Source organism: Scomber scombrus, chromosome 3 (genome assembly GCF_963691925.1).
Source record: "Scomber scombrus chromosome 3, fScoSco1.1, whole genome shotgun sequence".
NCBI classification, from domain to species: Eukaryota; Metazoa; Chordata; class Actinopteri; order Scombriformes; family Scombridae; genus Scomber; species Scomber scombrus.
Window position 1 is genome coordinate 32,610,239 of NC_084972.1, and position 23,876 is coordinate 32,634,114.

The following is a 23,876-nucleotide window of genomic DNA, read 5'->3' on the forward strand; positions in this document are numbered from 1 at the left end:
AGTGACATGCATAGACCATGGCATGACTCTAAGTATTCAGACATGATCGTAGTGACTTGGACCATAACCATGGCATGACTCTAGGTATTCGGACATGATCGTAGTGACTTGGACCATAACCATGGCATGACTCTAGGTATTCTGACGTGATCGTAGTGACTTGGACCATAACCATGACATGACTCAGACATCACCACAGAGACTTTGACATGATCGTAGCGACATGTCCTTGGTGACTAAAGCTCAAACATTTAACACTCAGACATTGAAGACTTGGGGCTCGACTTGGACTTGGAGTTTGCTAACTTGACTTCAACAATGTACCTCACTATATTTTCATGCTTTTGTTGCCCATGTGTCATGGCCTCAAGATTTAGCCAGGAACGTACAGCAGCCATTCGAACACTATTGAAAAAGCATATTAGGCGAACAGCACATACATTTATAGCAAACACGTGACTTTTCGTAGAGTGTACAGTAAACATCCTCAGCATTTACAACCATTCATATAAGCAAAATAGAGATATTTCAGTCACTGTATGTGATACATTTAACATGATGCTGCATTTCGATGATGATAGTCGCTATTTCCAAGAGGAATCGATAAAGTGCCAAAACCTTATTTTCAAAGTTAATACAGGCTGAACTTCCTGTTCAGTGATTCAGAAGAGTAGCGAAGAGGAGTCGCCCGAGTCAGACTTTGGGGGTAAAACCAGTGACCATCTCTGAGGCTGTAATACATTTTAGAGTATTCTTGATTAGACTTTTTGCATTTCTTGCTGCTGAAAGCATTTCCTGGCTGTGGCTTTTACCAACAAGTTTATCTACAGTGGTGATACTTAAGTGAAAGTGACAACATTGCATTGTAAAAATACTATAGGTAAATGTCTTACATTCAAGTATTGGTAGAAAAATGTACTTCTTAAGCTAAAAACTACATTATATTACTACAGTAGATTGTAATTAGTGATTCATTAATATGTAAATAGTGCCAATTTAACTACTTTATATACTATTGGTTGCTTAAATCTAATGATATTTTAGAATTACGCATCATATTTTGTAAGCACATTATATGTTTTATATGTAAAATATTAATTTGTACAGAAAACTAGTAACTACAGCTGTCAGATAAATATAATGAAGTAAAAAGTACGATACATCCTTCTGAAATATAGTTAAGTCGCAGAAAATTGCAAATACTTATATAAAGTACAAGTACCCTGAAAGTAAATGTACTTAATTACATTCCATCACTGTTAATCAAAGTTAGTATTATACTTAATTTCAGCCTTTTATTGGAGCCAAGTATTTTTTGCTTAATGTGACACAAAAGTGGCAACCAAACATTTAAAAGCTCATTTACATTCAAACATAAAAGGTGACTTATGTTATGATTTGTCTCTAGTTTTATGTTTTATTTTAAGTCTTGTGCTGCCACAGTGCAAAAAGCTAAAAGCATAAGGCACACTAAACAGAAGAGTTATATGTAATGATGGCATTAGCTTATATTATCACGTAGGGGTATGAAGCTTTAGGAAATTATCAACGTTTCCCAATCAGAGGTCCAACTTCATTAACAGATTTTGGACATCTTATTGCAGAGTTTACTGTCTGTTTGTGAATTCATATTTGACCAAAGCGTCCATTAAGTGACATGTACTTATAACCCTGTATGTAATCCCCTTGATGATGTCAGTGACTCCTCCTGCTACGCTCCTCCTCCTACTTTGACTCTTAATTGAACAACACATCCACCTTTTTTTGCATCTCCCATGAACGCCATTTCTTTTCCACCGAAGACATTTTGTATTCTTCCTCTTCTTCTTCTTCTTCTTCTTTTCTTCTTCTTCTTCTTCTTCTTCTTCTTCCCTCTCGGCTCTACTTTATAATCTGTCTATCAAAGGCGACCGTCCTTCATAACCCGTCTCCTCCTCTTCCTCTTCATCCATCAGAGATGTGTGTCCTGCTCCTCTTCATCCTCCTCGGTTGCTCCCTGATTGACAAACACCTAAAAATAAAGATGAGAGGCTTGAAAGCTGTTTGCCAGGTAGAATAAAGTTAATTTTACCACATTATTCATCAATAAATCTTTTCTGCCAGCCCTCTCTCTCTGTTCCTTCTGCTTGTGAGATTGGTTCGGAGAGGACCCATTTTTCCTAATGTGACCCACAGTTTACAAAAATGGGAATAAAATGCATCATCATCATGCAAAATCATCATTTTTGTATATGCAAATGTACAAAATTGACTTGTGTTTATTTGTATTTGTGTATATTTGTATTCTATATATTCTATTAAATGTTCTCCTGGACCATAAAATAGTGGTTGTGAATGTCTTTTTTCCATAAGATTAAGAATAAATAACATAAATTAATGACTGATGGGGAATTTATGAATTTGAATTGTGTAGAGACTAATCATGAGTCAGAATATGAACAGTATGTAAAGGGTTGAGTGGCTTCCTTGTTCCTCCTTCTTTCTCTTCTCTTTCTCCCAGGCCATCATCAGTCAGTTTGGGTTTTATTTGCACACACCACAACTCCTCTACACACAGTTTGATAATAAATGTTATTTTATAAACTTTATTCATGTGTGAGTTCCTTCTTTTGTAACTCTTTTGACCCTGAGCTAGTATCTAATCACCTGCCAGCGAGTGCTCTTCTCCCCGCCTCCTTCTATCACCCCTGAGAGCCCATTGGTGCTCGGCTTTTTCTCCTGCATCTCGGACTGGCCGTCATTGGTCACGTCCAGCATGGGGTTGTCATGGCAACCGTTCTCCACAAAGTGAAGCTCCTCTGTGCGGAACTGCAAGGTGAGAAAACACAAGAGCGTAAATTTTTTTGCCTGTATGTGACATTTTTACTTACAGCACAATGTGTGTGTGTGTGTGTGTGTGTGTGTGTGTGTGTGTGTGTGTGTGTGTGTGTGTGTGTGTGTGTGTGTGTGTGTGTGTGTGTCAACCCACCGTAGTCTTTGTTGCGGGCAGTCGTCTCTGCCAGCAGATGTATATGAATCCAGATGTGATGATGACCATGCAGATGGAGCCGATGATCACGAGGACCACGAACAATTTGCCGTAGTCGCTGCGTGTTTGACTGGGCCGAGACTGACAGTTACTGGCCGCGCTGAAGTTGTGGATGCCCACCTGAGAAAGAAAGCACACACACACACATATCATTGCAAAAAATGTACATTGGTGTATACATTCTGTATGTATAAGATTATCGGCTGATGTTATCGATATCAGAATTTTTGAAATCCCTAATATTAGCATCAACCCCAAATATCCAGTAGCAGTCAGGCCCTAATTTGGATGGAAGCACTTTCTGTCAATATTAACACCTTTAAATAAGTTATTTGATCAGTTTACCTCTGGTAAACATTTCCTGATCTCTCCCAGCATGCCCATCACATCCTTAGTGGCGATCACTCCTGGAAGACATGACACACATATCGAACGACGTTAACACATCCTAAAAAGATCAACAGGGGGAAACCAACAACACCAATGTCTGTGTGTGTACGTATACGTGTAAAAAGGTGTAGAAGCAATGTTTATTTCATCATTTCTGAGTGAGCCAGTCTGCATGCACTGAGGCAAAGATTGTCTTGATGTCTTGTTATCTGACACTAAAATCTGACTTTGTTATTAATATTTCAGACTGTTGAATGGTGGCTGCTGAAAATAACTGCATGTGACGTCTCATCATCTATTTTTTGTCTATTTATCTAACCAAATAAAGAAACTGCAGACGTATTACAACACCTAGCTGCTTTTATAACAATATTCAAATGTTTCAGCGACGTCTTTAATTGTGTATTAAGGTGATTATTATGAATTTCAAGTTTAAGGTTAGTTTCAGGCATAAAGACACATCAGTAAAATGTCCTTTACTTCTTTATTTAATGTTTATTTCATGCATACCGTGCTCAGACGCCACGTTCATCAGCATCTGGTGTTGTTGGTGTGTAGGCTTGCTGAGGTAGAGTACCCACGATCCCTCGGGGCTGTTCATTCTCCGTGCGAACACTCGCTCCATGATCTTCAACAGTCGTACGCCTCGGTCTACACGAAACTCCTCCTGTTACACACACACACACATTTTCTACATGTTAACAGTTAAACTTTCTTGCCTATCTCCCTCTAACACAAAAATGAAGTCACAGATATGCAACGTCTACTAAGAGAAGAGGGTTATAAGCTTTAGGAGCTCCATAACTCCATCCATGTTGCCGTAACAACCACAAAATCACTGGCTGTGTGGGTCTGTGTTGCTGCCATGGCAACAGACGCCACGGTGAAGGTCCTTCCTCCCTCACTACCACACAGACACATAAAACAGATGGCCTCCGGCTGTTTTCGGTCCTGCTCCTGACAGCGTGGGAGAAAAGTCGAGCCAAGATTCGTGGCCGCATTCAAATGTTATTTTTTTAAAAGGTGATTTTCCTGACTAACCTGTTCAGTTTGGGTCAAAAAAATCTGGTGTGTTTGTCTGTTTTGATTTGGTTTGTTTAGGCTGAGGTGAAAGTGTTAATAGAGCTCAAATTCAGCATCCAGGCAGACTCTGGTGCAGTCTTTCAAAATATCTATTTGCTGAGTAAGGGTTAAACAATTTATCGCCGATTTACAGCCACAGCAGTAGGTTATAGCCAATGATGTACTGGCCATTGGGTTTACTGGGACAAACGGGCTTTTGGGCCATCAAACAATATATTTTTGGGCTGTTGGACCAAATAAAACAATCTACAGTCTATATTTTGGTAATCATGGTACTTACACAGTTCAAGTTTTGCGTCATGTTGAGGATGACATATCCACGTCCAGTCAGCTCACTCCAGTCGACGCACACGACCTGAAAGATTCAGAGTTAAGAGTGAGACCAGAGAATGTAAAGACTATGTAATGTGTGTATATGTTTGTATGAAAGTGTACCTGCAGTGCCTGCTCATCGAAATCTCTGTCCGGTAAGAAGACCTCTTTGACGTTACTCATGACCTCTGACCCCCGTGTCTTCAGGCCCGGGGTCCTTTCCAGCCAATCCCAAGAGGAGTCTGTGAAGCCGACGGTGGGTGAAGGATCTGTGGTGAGCGGGATGATGTGTCTGATTCTTGTTTCCTCTTCATTAGTGTCTCTCCACTTCTCCTCCTCCTCCTCATCTTCACCTAATAGAAAAACAATGAGTTCAGAATGAAGCGAGCGTCATCTTTGTGTCCAGTATCCTGTTCGGCTCAACACATCCAATGATAAAACACCACAAACCAATGTAGGTAGTTAACGATGTGCCCCTTGGATTTGGTAACAGTGGCAGCTTACATTAGAACTGATAAACACAAAGTATATTACATCCCAGCCAGCATGTCCATGTGGACCCAAAAGGGTTAAATCTGGGCTGCAAATATGGGTCCCAAGTGGGTTTGTCCAGCGTTTCCATGGTGGCCCCACCTGTGTTTGCCCATATGGGCTTCAAGTGTGTTCTGACTGGGTTTCCCAAATGGGTGAGACCCATGTAGACCCCATATGGGCAAATATATGGGGTCTATATGGGATCAAGTGGGATCAGAATGGACCTTAAATGGGGCCCATTTAGCCAGCCCACGTGGGCTTCACATGTGGGGCCTGTGTTTCTGAAACCATGTGGGGCCCGCAAAATTTTCCCAGTTGTAGCCCACGCCTACTCAGTACCCACTTTGCCCGCATTTAACCCATGTGGGGCTGGCATTCTTTACACTTCTGCTCTTATACTTCTTCTCTTTTTGAAAAGTTAAAAGGGTCACCCCCCCTCCGAACTCTTTACTCTAAAGAGTAAACCTAAAACTAAATCCACTTTTTTGAGTTAGTAATTGACATTGAAACATAAGTTACTTTCCTTACATTTAGAGGACAACTATATCATTCACAATTTTATTCTCTATCATAATCATTTAATGTTAAAAAGTCTCCTCACCTTTTAACTCGTGCTCTCCCTGCTGCAGATCCTCTTCTTCCTCAACGCTGGGCTGCAGAGGCTGTCTGCTGGGAGCAATGCCGATCTCTGGCACTGTAGGATTCTGGGTAAATACACCTATGTGTGGCAGACCTGTTTCTTCCTCTTCCTCCTCCTCCTTTCGCTCTTCATCCTCTGTCTCACCTGCAGAAGGAAACCAGTAAGTAAAAAGCAGAAGATGCTCTGTAGTTTGGGAAAAAAAACAGCAGACTACTGAGCAGCTCCACTGTAGTAGTTGCAGGTTAAATGCCTCAGTGGTGGTAATGAAGGAGGGGCGAGCACTGTTCTTTCACTTTTCTCATCCAGTTTTATCATGTTGGCGTGAGGATTGAACCAAAAACCTTCCTGTCACAAACCTGCTTCTCTAACCTTCCCCCCAGACAATTCCTCCAGACTTCCTGGGTGATTTTGAGAAGTTAGATGTGATATGTAATTCTTTGGTGTCTCCACCCAGATGCAGAGGACATCCACAGGAACGTTTCCAGGAGTTACCTCGATTTACATTTAGGTTTTTGTACAGATGAAACAAACTTGGTATAACATGTTAATTAAGCCCCTTTCACACATGAAGCCTGTCCCTGACATGCTGGAAAATGTCCTGCAAGGGGTCTTGTGTAAATGTAACATTTTAGGGGAAATGCAGATACGACTGTGTTGTGAATGAAAGCATTAACATTGGAGGGATAAACACATAAAGGGTTATGTCTGTCTGATGAAAGGCGCTTCCACGTGGAGAGAGTGAACCATCTGAGACTTGTTCACAGTTGTCTTGCCAATGGTTTTGCAGGTGATTTGATAACTAACCAGCAATGCAAGTTATTTGGTTCTAATACAAGCTCCACTACCTTTCCAGTCACCGTATCTGTCTAATCGGCGCTATACAACCCGTAGAGCGACCGAACCAATCACAAAACCTGACATGTGGGTGATGTACTGCGAGTTGGGCGGTCCTTGGTCTCGGCTCGTCTGTTTTCAACATTTTTACTGCTAAACAATAATCTAAAATATGTTTCTGGGAACATTTGAGATGAGAAATAGGCAATGCAGTAACATAATCTTGATTCATATTTGATCCAGACTGCCTAGTCTGAAAGTTTGATCTGAGTAATGAGCTTCGCCCTCTACTACTTCTTCTTCTTCTGAGTTTTATGGCCGTTGGCATCCATAAATGTTGCATTACCACCGTCGGATGGGCTGTCCCAGGAAAGCACAACTTGAATAAAAATGAGGAAAAACTCCCATACTGTCTCATTTACTGCTGGAATATTTATTAGTTTCTGTCTGTCAAACCTACTTTAGATATACACCAGATGGGTTGTGTAAAGAATATTAATATTGGCCAATATATCAGCATCAGACTTTCTCATTCTGTGTACCTTTTGTATAACTTCCCAGCAGCCCAAAATCTGTTCCTGTGTCAGTCTCAGGTGTGGCGGTAGCTTCAGTGTCTCCAGCGGCGGTGGAAGTAGAAGCAGCAGTAGTTGTAGTGCTGGTTATAGTGACGGAGGGGTGATTAAGTTCGAAACCGCTGGAATGACCATCTTCATCTCCCTCCGCCTCCCACAGCTCCCTCTGTACAGGAGCTCCCTGTGTGGTAAAGGAGACACGTCATGGTGGTAGAATCCTATTTGTTTCCAATCATTTTTAATAATTTCATTTTCATTTCCCCACTAAAATCTCTTTTTTTTTAGGGATGCACCAATTGTGAAATTCAAGACTTTGGCCCATAACCGATACATACCAATATGAAGTTTGTTTGTTTTTTGATGATGTTGTTATGTTTTGTTATTTATTCCACTGGGAAACAAGTATTATGTTTTATTTTTATTTTATGTGCAATAAAAATGTCGTTTGTAGGGTTAATTTTATGCAAATACTAGGATTGTCTTTGTGTGGTGGTAGATTTCCAGACTTCATTGTGTCGCTCCCAATTCTGAAGATAAACACTGTTGATAGTGGTAGAAATAATAGCAGTAGTAGTCACATTATTTTTATACTGGTGGTTGTAGTAATATTGATATTGCTTGTCGTATTAAGAGTAATAGTGGTTTTACAATGGTAGTAGTAGAAACTAAGAATATTAGTGGTAGTAGAAGTGGTATTACTGGTCGTATTATATCATTAATAGTATAGTATAGTCATTGCAGTGAAGATGAGACTGACTCTAAAAGACCTCTTTCTGCTCCTGATTTTGTAGATTGAGGATTGAAGCTGAAGATTAGTGAGAGAAACAGCAGCAACATCTTTGCTGAGTCAGTTTGGGTCAGCGAGACGCCGCTAATCACATAAAGCAGTTAGAGGCTGATGCAGTGATTCAGTTTAAGGTCAGTCGGTGAGCCTTGGATTACATCTGATTTACTGCGATCCAATTAAAGCCAAACTTGAGCTGAGGTTTTCTTTAATACACCTCCTTTAAACCTCATTATCTGTGCTGATTTTCAACCCTAACCCACTACTACACTTACATTTGCTACTTTTTGATAAAATGATCCACCTCATAGCCAGACCATGAAAACGTCTCTAACTGCTGGTCTTGATATGCTTGAAATAAACTAATTTATGGTAAATGGGCGGCACTTACAGTATAGCACTTTTCAAGTCTCATCGACCACCGATTCACATGCAAGGTTCCTAACCAGAGTCCCCCACAATGTCTCTATGTTCACACGCTCACACACTTATTTGAGGTTCAATATCTCGCCCAAGGACACTTTGATATATCGACGGGAGGAGACAGGGATAGACCTATCAAGATAACTACTTTTATTGGACAATATATTGTCTCAGGAATAATCGTGATAAACGATATTATTGTCATTTGAAAATTATTTTATACCACTGATATAATGATAATATAATAGTATAATAATGTAAAGGTGGGGTGGGATTGGAGAGTCGGCGCTACACTTCTGCAGTCTCCACTCAGGACGTCACAGTGAGGAATGGAGGACAATACTCACTTAGCCAATGTGACATGAATAGCCTCTTAGCCGCTAATGTGAAGTGTAGCAATACTGATACTTTAATACTTTGTACGGTCTTTCATGTGTTTCACAAGTTTCAATTGTTAAAATACAATAAAAACAGTAAGAAAACAACTGTCCTCACCTCCAGGACCGGGGACGCACGATGCTCCTGTAGCCCAGAATCATGCTCCTCAGGTGGGGAGGAGATGCTGGGCTGCTTGGAGCTGGACGGGTGGAAAGATGGACTGTAGCCTGCGTGATACAAAAGACAGGCGTCAAAAACACACGTTTGTACACTTCTGATGAATAAACCTCTTTCGAGCATTCTTCAGTCTGCAGTTGTCAGGAGGTTTTGACAGCGTGCTCGTATCAAAAGACTCGGGGGGAGACTCACAACAGCGTGTCTTTGTTAAAATGACACAATGTTTATGTTTCATTAGCTTGCACAGCCAGCAGATGCTCATTTAGCTTTGAATATGTAAAACAAATAAAGAACATTTGCTTGTAAGGTGCAGCAAATGGGTTTCTAATGAAAAACAGCACACACACATTACACACTGAATTCAACTGAAATGACCGAGTTGCTTGTTTTAAAAGGTCACTGCTTTTTCCAATAATAACACAGCTGCTAATGTCACACTGCAGAGATTGATTATTGAATCATTATTTATGTTTAGTGCTTGTTATGATTCACATTTTGCTGTGTAATAATTAATTGCTAATTAGCACTAATTTAAGATTCTTTGCCGCCACTACAGCTGTTCAAAGGCTTTGTTTCAGACCTTGTTTTAATTGATTGCAAATGTTTTTCACTTCACCGTAATCTTGTATTTTTTTATCGTATTTAGACAGGGACATTGCGCAATAAAACATTAACTTTGTACAGGGTTTGAGTTATGATCTGATCTTTGTGGGAGTGTCTAATTTAACGAACATTGTGCTTTCAGTCAGAAAGAGAGAGAGAGATTTCACTGCTCATCACATGGACTAACACATTCACACAGCAGCCCACTACATGCAACAACTGCATCATGTGGATTACCGCAACAATTCATTACAAAACTGAAATAGAGGGGAACATGGATATTTATGGTAATCCATTGGTGAGGCATTTCACCCAAAACCACAAATCAACCTCACGATGGCAGCACAGGAAAAGATAGTAGGATTCCTCGTCTTGCCACTACATTTATCTGAACAACATTTTATGGCAATCCATCGAACAGCTGAAAGATACTTCCATAGACAGACTGTGTAGAGATATGGTTGATCCCCGGGGGAGTCGTCTGAGCCGGAGAGATGAACACCAGACGGATAATACTCTCACTTCAGCTGTTGTTTTATTGATGCAGATGTTATTGTTGTTTCAGTGCTACAAAATAATACTTTTAACACAAAAGTGGTTACAAGGCTCGAACAAGCGTCTTCTCCCATCAAAGTGAACTCCGACTTCTCAAAAATGGGAAGGGTGACATCACTATATAGTGTGAGGAATTGATTGTGTCAATGTGTGTGCCTAAGGACATCCGTACAATGACTTTTGTTAACTCAGGAAAGACACATGGGAGTAGAATTGACTGTGTCTAATTTGTTAGGAGGTCAGCAAAGGTTTAGCAGTATTGGTTTTTATGCTTTTTTACTTTATGACTTCATTACTTCTTTACTTTATTACCCTCTTCTTCCAATTTCCACTAGGAGTTACAGTATAAATATTGGTCCCAACGGCAAAACGACTGTGTGTCCTTCTCCGTGCTGGCATTATTAAAGAGAAAGATTCATTACACAGCGTCTGTGATTCGTCTACTACAATAAACACACAGGTAGCTGTCATTACAACTGACTGACAGATGTCTTCTATCTACCAGGAGTTAATATCTGCATGTGGGAAAATCATTTATATCAAATACTGTATCTCCAAACTATACTGGATACTTCCATTATCTGCCACGGCTTGAGCAGAAGACTTGATGTTTTCTCAGAAAGAGAAATGTAGAAATGTTTAATTTAGATGTTTGCTGCAGCTCATCTTTAAACAGGAGCACATTCCCCCCCTTCACTGGCCTCCCTGTACATTTTAGGATTGATTTTTGCCTACAAATCACTAAATGGGCTCCGACACATCTCTCCGATCAGTTACAACCACATGTACCATCAAGGACACTCAGCAAGGTTACTTCTAGTTGTGCCAAAATCAACGTTGAAGCACACAGAGAGGGGGGGGGGGAACCAAGACTTTTCAGTTGTAGCTCCCAAACTCTGGAACAAATTTGCTATGTTTGCTTTTATGGTTTTTGATTGTTGAGCATTTTGGTGAACTGCTGTTGTTTTCATAAATAAATTTGACTTGACTAAATGTTAGTTTTACCCTGGATAAACATTTTATCAGTAAACATCTGCAGAAGTTTATTGGCTGCCGTTTGAAGATGGACAACAGCATGTTTCCCTCAGCCTTGTATAGAGAAGAGTGTGTGACCGAATCGTGGAGTAATATACAATTGCTGGGGTTAAAAATGGGGCGAATATGGCTGCCTGAGGATGAGTTGGGTGATCTCTTTCTCTTTTATTGAGTGAAATTATTTTCTACCAACCGATGAGAGCGTCCAGATCTGGCGTTGTGTGGTTGACCTCCAACGCATCCAGCTCATGAAGATCCTGGTCGTCTAATCCTCCTCCTCTCTCTTCTTCTTCTTCTTCTTCTTCTTCTTCCTGTCCTCTCCTCTCTCGGTCCTCCCCTGTGTCTCTATCCCACTCGTCCTCCCCTCTGTCCTCTCCCACTCTTCTCTCTCGGTCCTCCCCTCCTTCCTCTCCTCTGTCTCTCTCCTCCGTGTCCGTTCCGTAGAAGCCGGAGGCCTCCAGGGAGGCGTCGCCTGCTCCCGGCCCACCGAGGAGCTCCGTCTCTGGGTCGGTGGAGTCGGTCTGTCCTCTGTATCTTTGCAAATCCTGAGGGACCGCGAGATGAACCATACGCTGAAAGAAGAAAGATAATTGGACAGAACAATCAGACTGCCTGTTGAATGAACTGTTGAATGATTCAGAGCTAAATATTTGAAAAACTGTCAAAAAGAATTGGTGAAAGTTTCTGTTTCACATCTTTGTACAAACTATTTATCCTTTTAACCTTTATAGCACTGTTACAAAATTCCTCATGGCTCAAATGTGGAGTGTTTTTAGGTTCACTGATTAACAGTATCGACTAACTGCGAGGTAGGTGGCTGTATTGATTATGCAGCAAGGATTCATGTTTTTACCCACATTGCTTTTGTTTGCAGTATTTTTTTTTTAATCAAGCTTTATTGTTACTCTGTACAGTTTAATTCATATCACCTGAAACTCATCCTCACCTCCATCTCATCTTCCACGTCTACGTTTTCATCCACAGCTCTGTGGGTACTGGCTACATCGTGGCTAACGGAGGACAGTGGTGGGTTCAACTGAGACGAGTTAGCCGTGTCCATCTTGGTCTGTGTACGAGACGTTTCGTGTATCTCCGGCCAGGACATGTCGTGAACCAGATGAGGCTGGACTCGCACCAACTCCTGGGCTATGTGGCTGCGTTTGGTTCTGACTAATTCCTGGATGAAACGTGGCTGGGGGGCCGGGCCTTCATCCTGGAACAGACCGGACACCGGGGAACTGAGGGGGATTACACGCTGGGAAGAACCCAGTTTAAAGGCATCACAGCCGGCCAGTAGAGCTACAAGAAAGAGAGAGAGAAACACTTAAAAGGTGATACTATTATGCACCACAAGGCCTTATTAGATTGACCAACAACAGATAACACTGTATGCATTGTTGCACAGTGAGACATATGTGAAGAATAATGGATTACTACTCATGTTCAACATCTGTCCACCTTTATTTCTTTCCTAAACATGAATGAATGGTCGAATAAACATGAATGAACACAAGCCAACACAAGCCAATATATTTAGAAACAAGCTTAATCTTGTACCACACAAGATTAAGCTTCCTTCTTCTTTGGTTTATTCTTTCTATCTTTCTTGACTGTGTCATCAGTTTTATAGCAAGCCATTTTGCATGTTCGCAAGCAAATAAAAGTTTAGTTTAGTCTAGTTTGGTTTATTAGGATCCCTGTTAGCCATTGTGCTGGGCAACAGCTACACTTCGTGGGGTCAACATAACACAAAAAAAACAATAGTATCCATATCCAAACATATACACACAAATCAACATCAATACATGTGAGCATCTATACAGTCACACAAAAGTAAAGAAACAACAGGTTGATGTCTAATTTAGATCCATTGTGTTAAATTTCCTGTATTGAAAAAATAAGTCGAATGAAAAGCAAACCAGAAGAGTGAACTAGATCAGAGTGAATTGACAGATATGGATGTTTATTTGGTTACACAGCAATACTCTAAAGAACGGCAGCTTGGGGAAAGACAGGAGATAAGAGCACTTTGTTGTCTACATTATACACTCAGCTGATTTCATTTACCGCTCTTATCTTTACCGCACTGCTGCCCTCGAAAAGTCACTGCGAGCTCATTTAGTTCAATTTCTGTCATCGCCCAATCTGCTCTCTATTCATCCACTCTCAGTCATTCTTTCACTCTCTAATCGGATAATTTACTCATTCATGCATTCACAGGTCAGCACTTTTATTTACTAGAAACCTGCTTTCCATTCATTGGATATTTTATCACTTCAACTCATTGATTAATTATTCTATTTATAATTATGACATCACTCATGTACCCGCCCACCCGTCCATTGTTAATCCCCGTCCTAACAGCCTCCTTCATGTATCCCATAGTTCTCCCTGTCTGGGACCACAGATGGCCGTCTGACCTCAAGGGCCCAAGTGAGCAGATTATGATATCATCGCCAACATGTCTCAAACACATGTTAAAGTCTCCACAAAGCCTTGCATGTCTGGGGTGACAACGATCTGCCAGTTTGCTGTAATGATAACTAAGGAAAACCCCCCAAAAATAAAAGTGTAAAGTAGCTAATAGCTTTTTCTCAAATCTAACTGTCAAGTCGAGTTATCTCAGTTTGTAGTTATCTCCATATACAGAGCTGGATCAGAGGCAACCAGTGCAGAACATTCTTTTAAAAAAAGACGTTTTATGATGAATAATTAATGAAAAAGACTGAGGCTGAGTCTACACTAAAACATCTGAATTTTGGCACTCAACCTGAGATTGCCGCTCACATTACAGAATAGAAAAAGAGTCTGAAGCTGCTGTTTTTGCAGATGCTACTGCTAAGACTGGTGATCATTTACTACATTTTCTTGGTCTGAGTCTGCAAAGATTAATCATGGTCCGAGTTCAGTTGGTTTTGGTCAATTTGTAATAATTGCCATGATAGGAAGCATTGGAAAGCAGTGCGCCCTGTTCTAAAAAGAAAGGTGAATAACACAGGTGATTTATTATAGGCAACCAGTGCAGAACATCCTTTAAAAAAAATACGTTTTATGATGAATAATTAATGAAAAAGACTGAGGCTGAGTCTACAATAAGACATCTGAATTTTGGCACTCAACCTGAGATTACGGTTTATATTACTGACAGATGCTACTCCTAAAGCAGCTGGTCACTCCCCTAAATTTGTCTGCAAATATGAATCATGGTCTGAGTTCGGTTGGTTTTCGTCAAGTTTGTAGTTATTGCCATGATAGGAGGCGTTGAGCATCCTGTTCTAAAAAGCAGGGTCGATCACACAGGTGATTTATCGCAGGCAGCAGCGCAGAACAGCCTTCATCATAAAAGATGTTTTATGATGAATAATTCATGAAAAAGACTGAGTCTACACTAAGACATCTGAATTTTGGCACTCCACCTGAGATTACCGCTCATATTACTGAGCCTTGAGTAGAAATGGCAGATAGTACTTCTAAAGCTGCAAAGATGAATCATTGTCTGAGTTCGGTTGGTTTTGGTTGATTTGTAATGATTACCATGATAGGAGACATTGGAAAGCAGAGTGTGCTTGTCTGAAAAGCAGGGTAAACAAGCTAATTTACACCACAACGAGACATCCTCCGAGCTGGACTAATATCATTGGTCTCTATTCAAAGCCGGCTGTGAGATGAGTGTGTAGGGACCGTCTGAAAAGTCCAACACGCATAAACTAAGTTTCCTCACCTGTTATTAAGTATCTTATCTTCTCATCTAGTGGCTCTTCTTGTTGTTTTTGTGTTTTTTCCCAACTGACTGGTGAAATAAGTTATTGTTATTATATTCTAAATACATTTAGTAATAAGGTTGACCATATGTCCTTAGTGTGGTACGTTCCGAAATGACATTATATCGCACGTTCAAATGCCACGGCTTTACTTACTCTGTGGATTTTTGTTATAATGTCTCATTGTATGTTGTTTTATGGTTACTGTCTGTTGCTGTTTTAGCCACAGGGGATAAACAATTTTGTTGTACTGCTGTGCAATGACAATAAAGGCATTGAACTGAATTGAACTGAATTGAAGAATTTGACAATGTAAATGACAGTTTTCAGGGCATAAAACAAATGATCTGTTCATATTTACAAATCAGCACTCAATAGTCTAACAATGGCATAGACATCGGGGCTAAAAAAAAATGGTTAAATCAAAAAATGTAATAGACTCGTGACCTTAAAATAGAAAGTCAAGTATATGCTAACACTGATATCTCCTGTAAAAATCATTGTAGACTTTTAGGTCACCTTTAAAAAAAACTGCTTATTTGAAAAACCAGTGGCCTATAAAAAGTCCTGCTTGCTCCACTGCTCGCCGTGGATGACTGGTCCAGTGAGAGAGGGTGGTGGAAGTTGAAGATGCATGGACGAACAGGTGGAGAGAAAGATAAGGGGATCCATCACCAAGTGGAGAAGTGCCATGGTTATTTTAATTCCTGTCTCCTTTCCCAAACCCCCATAGTCAGCACTGTGTTGACATAACTGCACATTAATGAAGTGTGTGTGTATGTATGTGTGTGTGTGTGTGTGTGTGTGTGTGTAAGAGTGTGTGTGTGTGTTTGCATTTCCAGTGATCTGAGGACCAAAAAACATCCATAGAGGCCAACTAACAACATGACTAATAACTTTGATCTTTGTATATTTGGATGAAGATAGAAAAGAAGGGATTTTCAGTTCTCATTAGAAGCCTAAAGAAGGTTTAAAATTCACAATGTGTGTGCTAATATACAACAACAAGCCTCTCTCTCTCTTTAAAGCACACTTCCTGATGCAGCATTATTGTGCCCAGGAGATATGTATTTGGAGGATCATGCAGTTCAACTAATGCAGCGGTTTTGAAATGCTCGGCCCATTAAATAAACAGTGATGGAGCCCCGAACGCTTAGCTTGTGGTCTTTGTGCTGAGCACTACTTTACACTGTGATTGATTTGTTTCAAATGAAAAACAAATATGGGTGGAGATACAGAGGACTATGTTTCTCGATTTTCCTGCTAAAAAGCATGACAGGTTGACACATACATCGGATAAGTCCGTCACCAGAAAGAGGACGAGTGAAAGTTCAACTTGAGTCAACTTTTACACTGACGACTCTCTCATATACCTGGTAGAATCGACAAGAGGTTGATCATTTAATTCGGAAATTAGATAACACATTGGGCCCAAATGCAAGATCATTTTCATGTTCTTATCCTCAAACTCACTTTTTTTCCGTGAGCGTTGTTCATACGAGTTTTCCAAGTCAACAAACTCAAAAACTTGTCGTAAATCGCTCGTTTCAGCCTGATGAGTGTCACCTGTTCACAAGGAGGTGAATGTTTCAGAGATTTCAGTAGTCAAATAACTTATTTCCTTATAAGGCGACCTTTTACACTCCGTTTGTGGGCGACTTTCATTATTTATACGGGGGGTTTGAACTCGTAGTTTTCGTACCCCAAAGAAAACTGTACGTACGAAAAAACTGATGAATGACACAAATCTTCTTAAATTTCTCATTTGTGACTCTCATGAACGAATCTGTTCATATCATGCAAGTATGAAGAGAACTGGATACAGCGTCGGAGACAGGGCCCTGCTCAGTCCTTTGAAAGATGCTCAGTGGTGTATGAAGCCAAAAAAGTTATTCTACTTCTGCATAGCTTCCGCATCATTTGGCCCATAGAGCAGGCACACTAGCGTCTCCGGCTAACTTGAATGAGGATAAAAGGATTTAATCATGTGGTTCTTCTGGACTTTTGAAGTGTGATCGGACCGAAGTGATCAATTTCTGATGGTGAAACAAGTCATTTCACAGGGTTTGTGATGCTCAAATTTATCAGCTGACTTACAGATGTCTCTTTCACAATGTAAGTCTAGTATTTTTGGGCTCAATAGCATCACGTGATGTTATAATTTCACAGTTTGGCCACTATGTCAAATTGGCTTAAAAGGCCGGGGCTGTTCCTGGGGGTTTTTCTGAGGGTTCATACATGTGGTTCTTGTATGACGGCCATTGTTTTTGTATTTGGAGTTAGATGGTCTCATGAATTTTTCCTCACCCCTCACCAGCTGAGGCAGCCACCAACTAATGGCAAGTCAACCAAGGGGAAACACTGCCATAGAACTCCAGTGTTGTCCAACAACTATTAAAAACACAAAAGTAAATTCCTCTCATTTCTCACCACTACATCAGGACCTTGAACATTTCGTGGGGATTGTAAATACAGAAATATGTATCCACTGATTTACAGACATCTTTCACAATGTAAGTCTATGGGAAAAAGTATTTTGGGGCCCAATATCATCATGAATTCATGCTCCACACCCTAGTTTCACAGCTACATCGTGACCTTGAAAATTTGGTCTACAAAGACAACTTCACAGCGTAATTACTTTTTTAAAAAGTCTTCCAGCATCCATCCAGCTGGTGGGACTGAACAGCTGAGTTAGCCTTATCAGCTTCACACAGATAAGCTCCACGCTGGGTGCCACAGGGGGAAATGAGCAGGTGCTGGAGGGCAGATATCTTCCGAAATTCATCAAACACAACGAACCTCAGATTCCAGGTGCAGAAAGAAAGAAGAAAAAAAAAACGTTGACGGAAAGCTGATTGTGGCTGCTGCTGCACACAGGTGGGTAAAACTGATTTTGGGTACCAGACATCACACAGTGTGATTTAGTAAACTGCACACAACTCGTTCGTGTTAATGTGGCTGATCTGAGATACTTCACAACATCGATTCCTTTAGGAAAAGAGGAGAAAACCACAATAGAGTTTCTCTGCATGGACAGGATACTCACTTATTTGTATTCAAAGCAGTTTGTATCTAAACCTTAATTGTCAATAAATAATTGTACCTGTTTAGACTACTTCTGCAACAGATTTTTCCCCCAACTAACTACATTTTTATTTGCCGATTCATTTTCTGTTGATCTGCTTATCGATTTATCGTCTCTAGTTAAGATAAATTTCCAGTGTGGCCTAAACTGCCATTTCAGACTTTAATAGCCTACTAACAAAGACGACAGGCTGCCTTTAGCGAAGTTTTTTATTAAATGTGCAATCAGCAAAAAAAACAACTGAGACACAGATTTTGTTCCACTGTATTTTATGTAATATTTTAATGTTTTATTCTTTGTTTACGGTATTGTACCCACATTTTTTAACTTGTGTACAGTAGTGTACTCTATACTTAGTGGTTTTTTCGTCTCAGTGGTCTCTTGTCAACACACTTGTTCTATAAGTTACATGTTCTTGTGATGCTTTTATGGGTTTTCTTTTTCTTTTTGAGCCAATAAAGTACATTTTCAACTCTTTATTATCTTTATTTATTTTATTCTAGCATGTTAAAACTAATCTTAGCGTTCTAACAGTAAAATCGTTAACTGCTGACAAGCTAAATTAACTTGCTAAACAGTTAGTGAGTGTGTAGAAACGTTGCCATGCTCAATGCTATCTGCTAACAATCACTAAGTTAACGTCCAAAACTCATTAACTGCTAGCACGCAGCTACTGATATGAACAGTTCTGATTCTAGTGACTAGATTAAACATATTCTCACTTCAATTATGCCTTGAATTGGTGTGTTATTGATTCTCTTTGTTATTCATCAAACAGATGAAATAAGAACCAGATGTGATGGGATGTGATCTTTTAGTAGGTTAATGTTTTTTTTTTAAATGTTGGAAGTTAAAGGTCAAGTTTTCCTTTAACCCTGTAAAGTCCATCAAATAATTGTCACAAAAATGTAATTCTTTGAAATTGGAACATTAAAACCTTTAAGCCCTACATTAACATTTAAGCCTTAAACGTCCTGCATAAAGCTCATATCACCACCCACAACATGTTTTATGCATGATGATTATACATAATGCATGAAATGACAATTGACAGATATACAGATAAATTACTTTTCACACCTGTTGTGTCTAATTTGATGCACACATTTTGAACATGAAAATGAACCATAAAATAAGCTACAAAATATGCACTAATTCAACATTGCATTGGTTTATCTGTGCACTACATGTATCTGATTGTGTACGTCAGGTGTTTACACTGATGATGTAGAGCTCTCTAAAACTCATGTCAAATATGGTTCACTTGGCGTTAATTAATAACTTATTTCTAAGCTTTTCTCGTCTATATTTTCCCCTTTGTTCCTAACATGACACTGAAATTCAGTTTAATTGTGTTAGCTTTGTGAGTTATAGTATAAATATTCAGTTAATGATGATTTAAACCATGAGAGCAGAAAATCCTCACAATTCAGCTGGAACTTCTACAATTAATCTAGTCTCAAAACACTTACAGGCTAATCTTCTGTCGATCGTTTAATCAATTTATCAATCAGCTATTCTTCTTCTACTTATTGTTATTATATTATATTTCTGTGGAAAAATAAAACTGAGTTATTCATTCATATTCATATTCTGTCAATGATGTGTAACACAGCAGTTGTGAACGTCCAGTTTAAAGGTTCATGTTTCAGCCACATTATGTAGTCTGTGGCTTTCATTGTGTGTCTATTCGTGGGGGGAGTCGCCCCTTAAGCTGCCTCACTCCGTGCTTTAACACCCCTTAGAGCAGCTTATGCTCGGCTTGGACCCTCCCCCAAATCCCTTCATTCACCCCAACCGACTGAGAGATGGAAAGGGTGGAGAGGTTGTTGACACAGATCGGCATCCTCTCCCTCACCCTGTTTCTTAGTTTTTTTTTCTCCATATTGGAAAAGCAGGAAGATTTCTCCCAAATGTTTTCTAATGAGCATCTTCTGAGGGTGATTATATTGAGTTTACAATCAATAACCAAACTGTTGCATGAACATATTGCACAGTTAGCTTCACAGACACAAGGAATTAACCTCCAGATGACTCCAGAAAGAGCTGGAAGCTGCACCATCAAAAAAACACACAAAACAACCAAATAAACTGCTGCTGATAATCATCAAAATGTGCATTAAAAAGAAATCATCACTATATTATTATGTTGAAGTCGTGATGATGATGAGTATTTGTAATTATTAAATTAATCCTGAAAATGATCAGCAACAGTTTTCATAATCAATCATTGTTAAAGCTATTTATCTTTTTAAAATAAATCACTAGTTTCAGCCTTTTCTGCTCTTCTCTAGGGATGCAACTAACGATTATTTTCAATTAATTGATTTATTAATTAGTCGTTAAGTCTTTGAAATGTCAGAAAATGTTGAAAAATGGCGATCAATGTTTCCTAAAGTCCAGGATAACGTCTTAAAATGTCTGTATTTGTCCACAATCCAAATATATTCAGATTACTGTCTATATGAGTAAAGAAACCAGGAAATATTCACATTTTGTCTTTCAAAAATTACTCAAAACGATTAATCGATTATCTAAATAGCTGGTGATTAATCGACTAATCTTTGCAGGTCTGTTTTATGTTGTAAATGTTTATGTTTTGGATTTACCAATTTAAACACATAATTTCGGCCAATTTTCACTGTTTTGTAACCTTTTATAGACTAAACTATCAATCACTCACCAAAAAAATATAAACTAGATTCACTGACAATGAAAATAGCAATAATTAATATAAATATTATAACTATACAAGCCAGTGTTTGCACAAATAATCACATTCACTAAATATATTCCTATTATTATCTATGACATTGCAAAACTGCTGATAGTCCAATGAACGCTGACTCATGTGTTGATGATGATGATGGTGATGATGACTGTTATTCCTCGTGCCATGTCTGGTGCCCTACAGCAAGTCCTGCCTGGTGTGTGTGTGTGTGTGTGTGTGTGTGTGTGTGTGTGTGTGTGTGTGTGTGTGTGTGTGTGTGTCAGACACTGCAGTGTGTGTGCTCTGATTTAAGTGCACTGCACGCCTCCCACACACAGTCAGCCTGAGCATCTACTTTGCAGAATGTAACCTGAACCAGTTCATTAAGATAGAAGAATGCATATTACATTATTAGTATTATTATTATTGTTGATTATGATGATTTTAATGCCACAGCTTAGCATTAAAAACACACATTTACATGTTTTATAGGGAGTTAAAATGTGTGTGCAGCTCAGTTGGGAGTTTATCTTCCTGTGTTGTGTTCAAAAGTCTCCAAATATTTATCTGTTGTTATTTTCTAGGAGCTCGTGTTTCGTGTTTTGTGGTAAATAATTTGTGCATCCTTCTTTTAAAAACACTGAATCACTGCTGGATCCAGTGTGGCAGGCTGGCTGGGTGTTGATGAATGATAATATTAAAAAAGAGAGAGAGAGAGAGAGAGACTTACCTATCAGTGTGATGTGGAGCAGGCCAGCCATGTCTGCTGCTGCAGTGCACAACATCCCCGCTGCCCTCCTCTTGCTCCTCCTGCTCCTCCTCTTGCTCCTCCTGCTCCTCCTCGGCTCTCGGTGGAGCTGATTGACGGGTCCGGGAGATTCAGGTCTGCAGGCAGGTCTCTGGATGTTAATGGAGGCCGTCAGGAGAGACAGAGAGAGCAAGAGAGGGGAGAGAGAGGTTGTGTGTGTGGACGGAGCTGCAGTCAGAGCAGCATCTGATCCGTTGCACCACCGACGCTGGAAATAACCGGGAGCTTCCTGCAGTTCCTCACAAAGGCCGCTAGGTGTCACTGTTTCACCCTGATGCCCTCCACCCCTCCCCGGGTTTATTTTGAGGGCTCCGGCTCCATGTTTGGTCCTGCATCCATCTCTCTTTGCTGCTAATACATCCATGACTAATCCAGGTCCGGTTTGCAGCTGCGTTCAAGTGCTCCTCGTAATTTTTATACAACATTCAACCTAAATACAAAATACCACATGACTCACACTAATAAATAGTGTATTATAGCATATTAAGCATGTTTATGTATTGCATTTCACTTTATGACTTATGACTTGTTTATATTATTGTTATCAAGTGGGTTTTTATTTTCATCTTATGTTGCATTCATGTTGTTGTTTTTTTTTTTTTTTTTAACATGTTTTTATGTTGTATTTATTATTTTATTTTTTTAATGGATTATTATCCATTAAGTCAAATCTGCATCTGAAAAGTAACTAAAGCTGTCAAATAAATGTAGTTGAGTAGAAAGTACAATATTTCCCTCTGAGATGTAGAAAGTAGCATCACATGGAAATACTACATTAAAGTACAAGTACCTCAAACTGTACTACAGTCAAGTACAAGTACCTCAAACTGTACTACAGTAAAGTACAAGTACCTCTAAACTGTACTGCAGTAAAGTACAAGTACCTCTAAACTGTACTGCAGTAAAGCACAAGTACCTCCAACTGTACTACAGTAAAGTACAAATACCTCAAACTGTACAACGGTAAGTACAAGTACCTCAGTACCTCAAACTGTACTACAGTAAAGTACAAGTACCTCAAACTGTACAACGGTAAAGTAGAAGTACCTCAAACTGTACTACAGTCAAGTACAAGTACCTCAAACTGTACTACAGTCAAGTACAAGTACCTCAAACTGTACTACAGTCAAGTACAAGTACCTCAAACTGCACTACAGTAAAGTACAAGTACCTCAAACTGTACTATAGTCAAGCACAAGTACCTCAAACTGTACTGCAGTAAAGTACAAGTACCTCAAACTGTACTATAGTCAAGCACAAGTACCTCAAACTGTACCACAGTAAAGTACAAGTACCTTAAACTATACTACAGTAAAGTACAAGTACCTTAAACTGCACTACAGTCAAGTACAAGTACCTCAAACTGTACTGCAGTAAAGTACAAGTACCTCAAACTGTACTGCAGTAAAGTACAAGTACCTTAAACTGCACTACAGTCAAGTACCTCAAACTGTACTACAGTAAAGTACAAGTACCTCAAACTGTACTACAGTCAAGTACCTTAAACTATACTACAGTAAAGTACAAGTACCTTAAACTGTACTACAGTAGAGTACAAGTACCTTAAACTATACTACAGTAAAGTACCTTTAACTGTACTACAGTAGAGTACAAGTACCTCAAACTGTACTGCAGTAAAGTACCTCAAACTGTACAACAGACAGTTGTTACAGCACACCTGTGTAGCTGTGTACATGTGATGATTTCCTGTGTTAAATTAGATTAAACTACATTAGATTTTTTATTTTTGGAGACAATTTTTTTGGTCTAAATAAATCCGTTTTTTCTGACTAAAAACTTATGCTTCCAATTTGTCAATATGGACGAACTCATGCTTTCTATTTACAGTAAAAAATAAAATAAAAACACATTTAGCTGCTAAAATCTACAGCCGGCCAACTTTCACACTCAGTAATTTAACACCACAAAGATCCAACAGTCAGCAGGAATTTAAAAAGAGCAGCGACGACACTGCAGAGAACAATTAGATCAGCTTTCATTAAACTTTATGAACAAGAGTCTCTGTGGAGACAGACACACACACACACACACACACACACACACACACACACACACACACACACACACACACACACACACACACACACACACACACACACACACACACACACACACACAGATGTTCAGCAAATACACAGTT

The 23,876-nt window shown here is 39.5% G+C and overlaps 1 protein-coding gene across 1 annotated transcript; it reads right to left on the reverse strand.

Moving 5' to 3' along the window:
• Positions 1–1,951: 1,951 nt before the first annotated feature.
• On the reverse strand, positions 1,952–21,668 carry podxl2 (podocalyxin-like 2). Its single transcript, XM_062414641.1, has 13 exons — positions 21,638–21,668; positions 12,295–12,647; positions 11,542–11,920; positions 9,096–9,205; positions 7,364–7,574; positions 5,949–6,131; positions 4,937–5,166; positions 4,782–4,856; positions 3,929–4,085; positions 3,374–3,435; positions 2,969–3,148; positions 2,647–2,808; positions 1,952–2,011 (listed from the first exon to the last, which is right to left on the reverse strand). Exons 1-13 carry the CDS (start codon positions 21,666–21,668, stop codon positions 1,952–1,954), a joined length of 2,193 nt encoding a protein of 730 aa, XP_062270625.1.
• Positions 21,669–23,876: the final 2,208 nt, after the last annotated feature.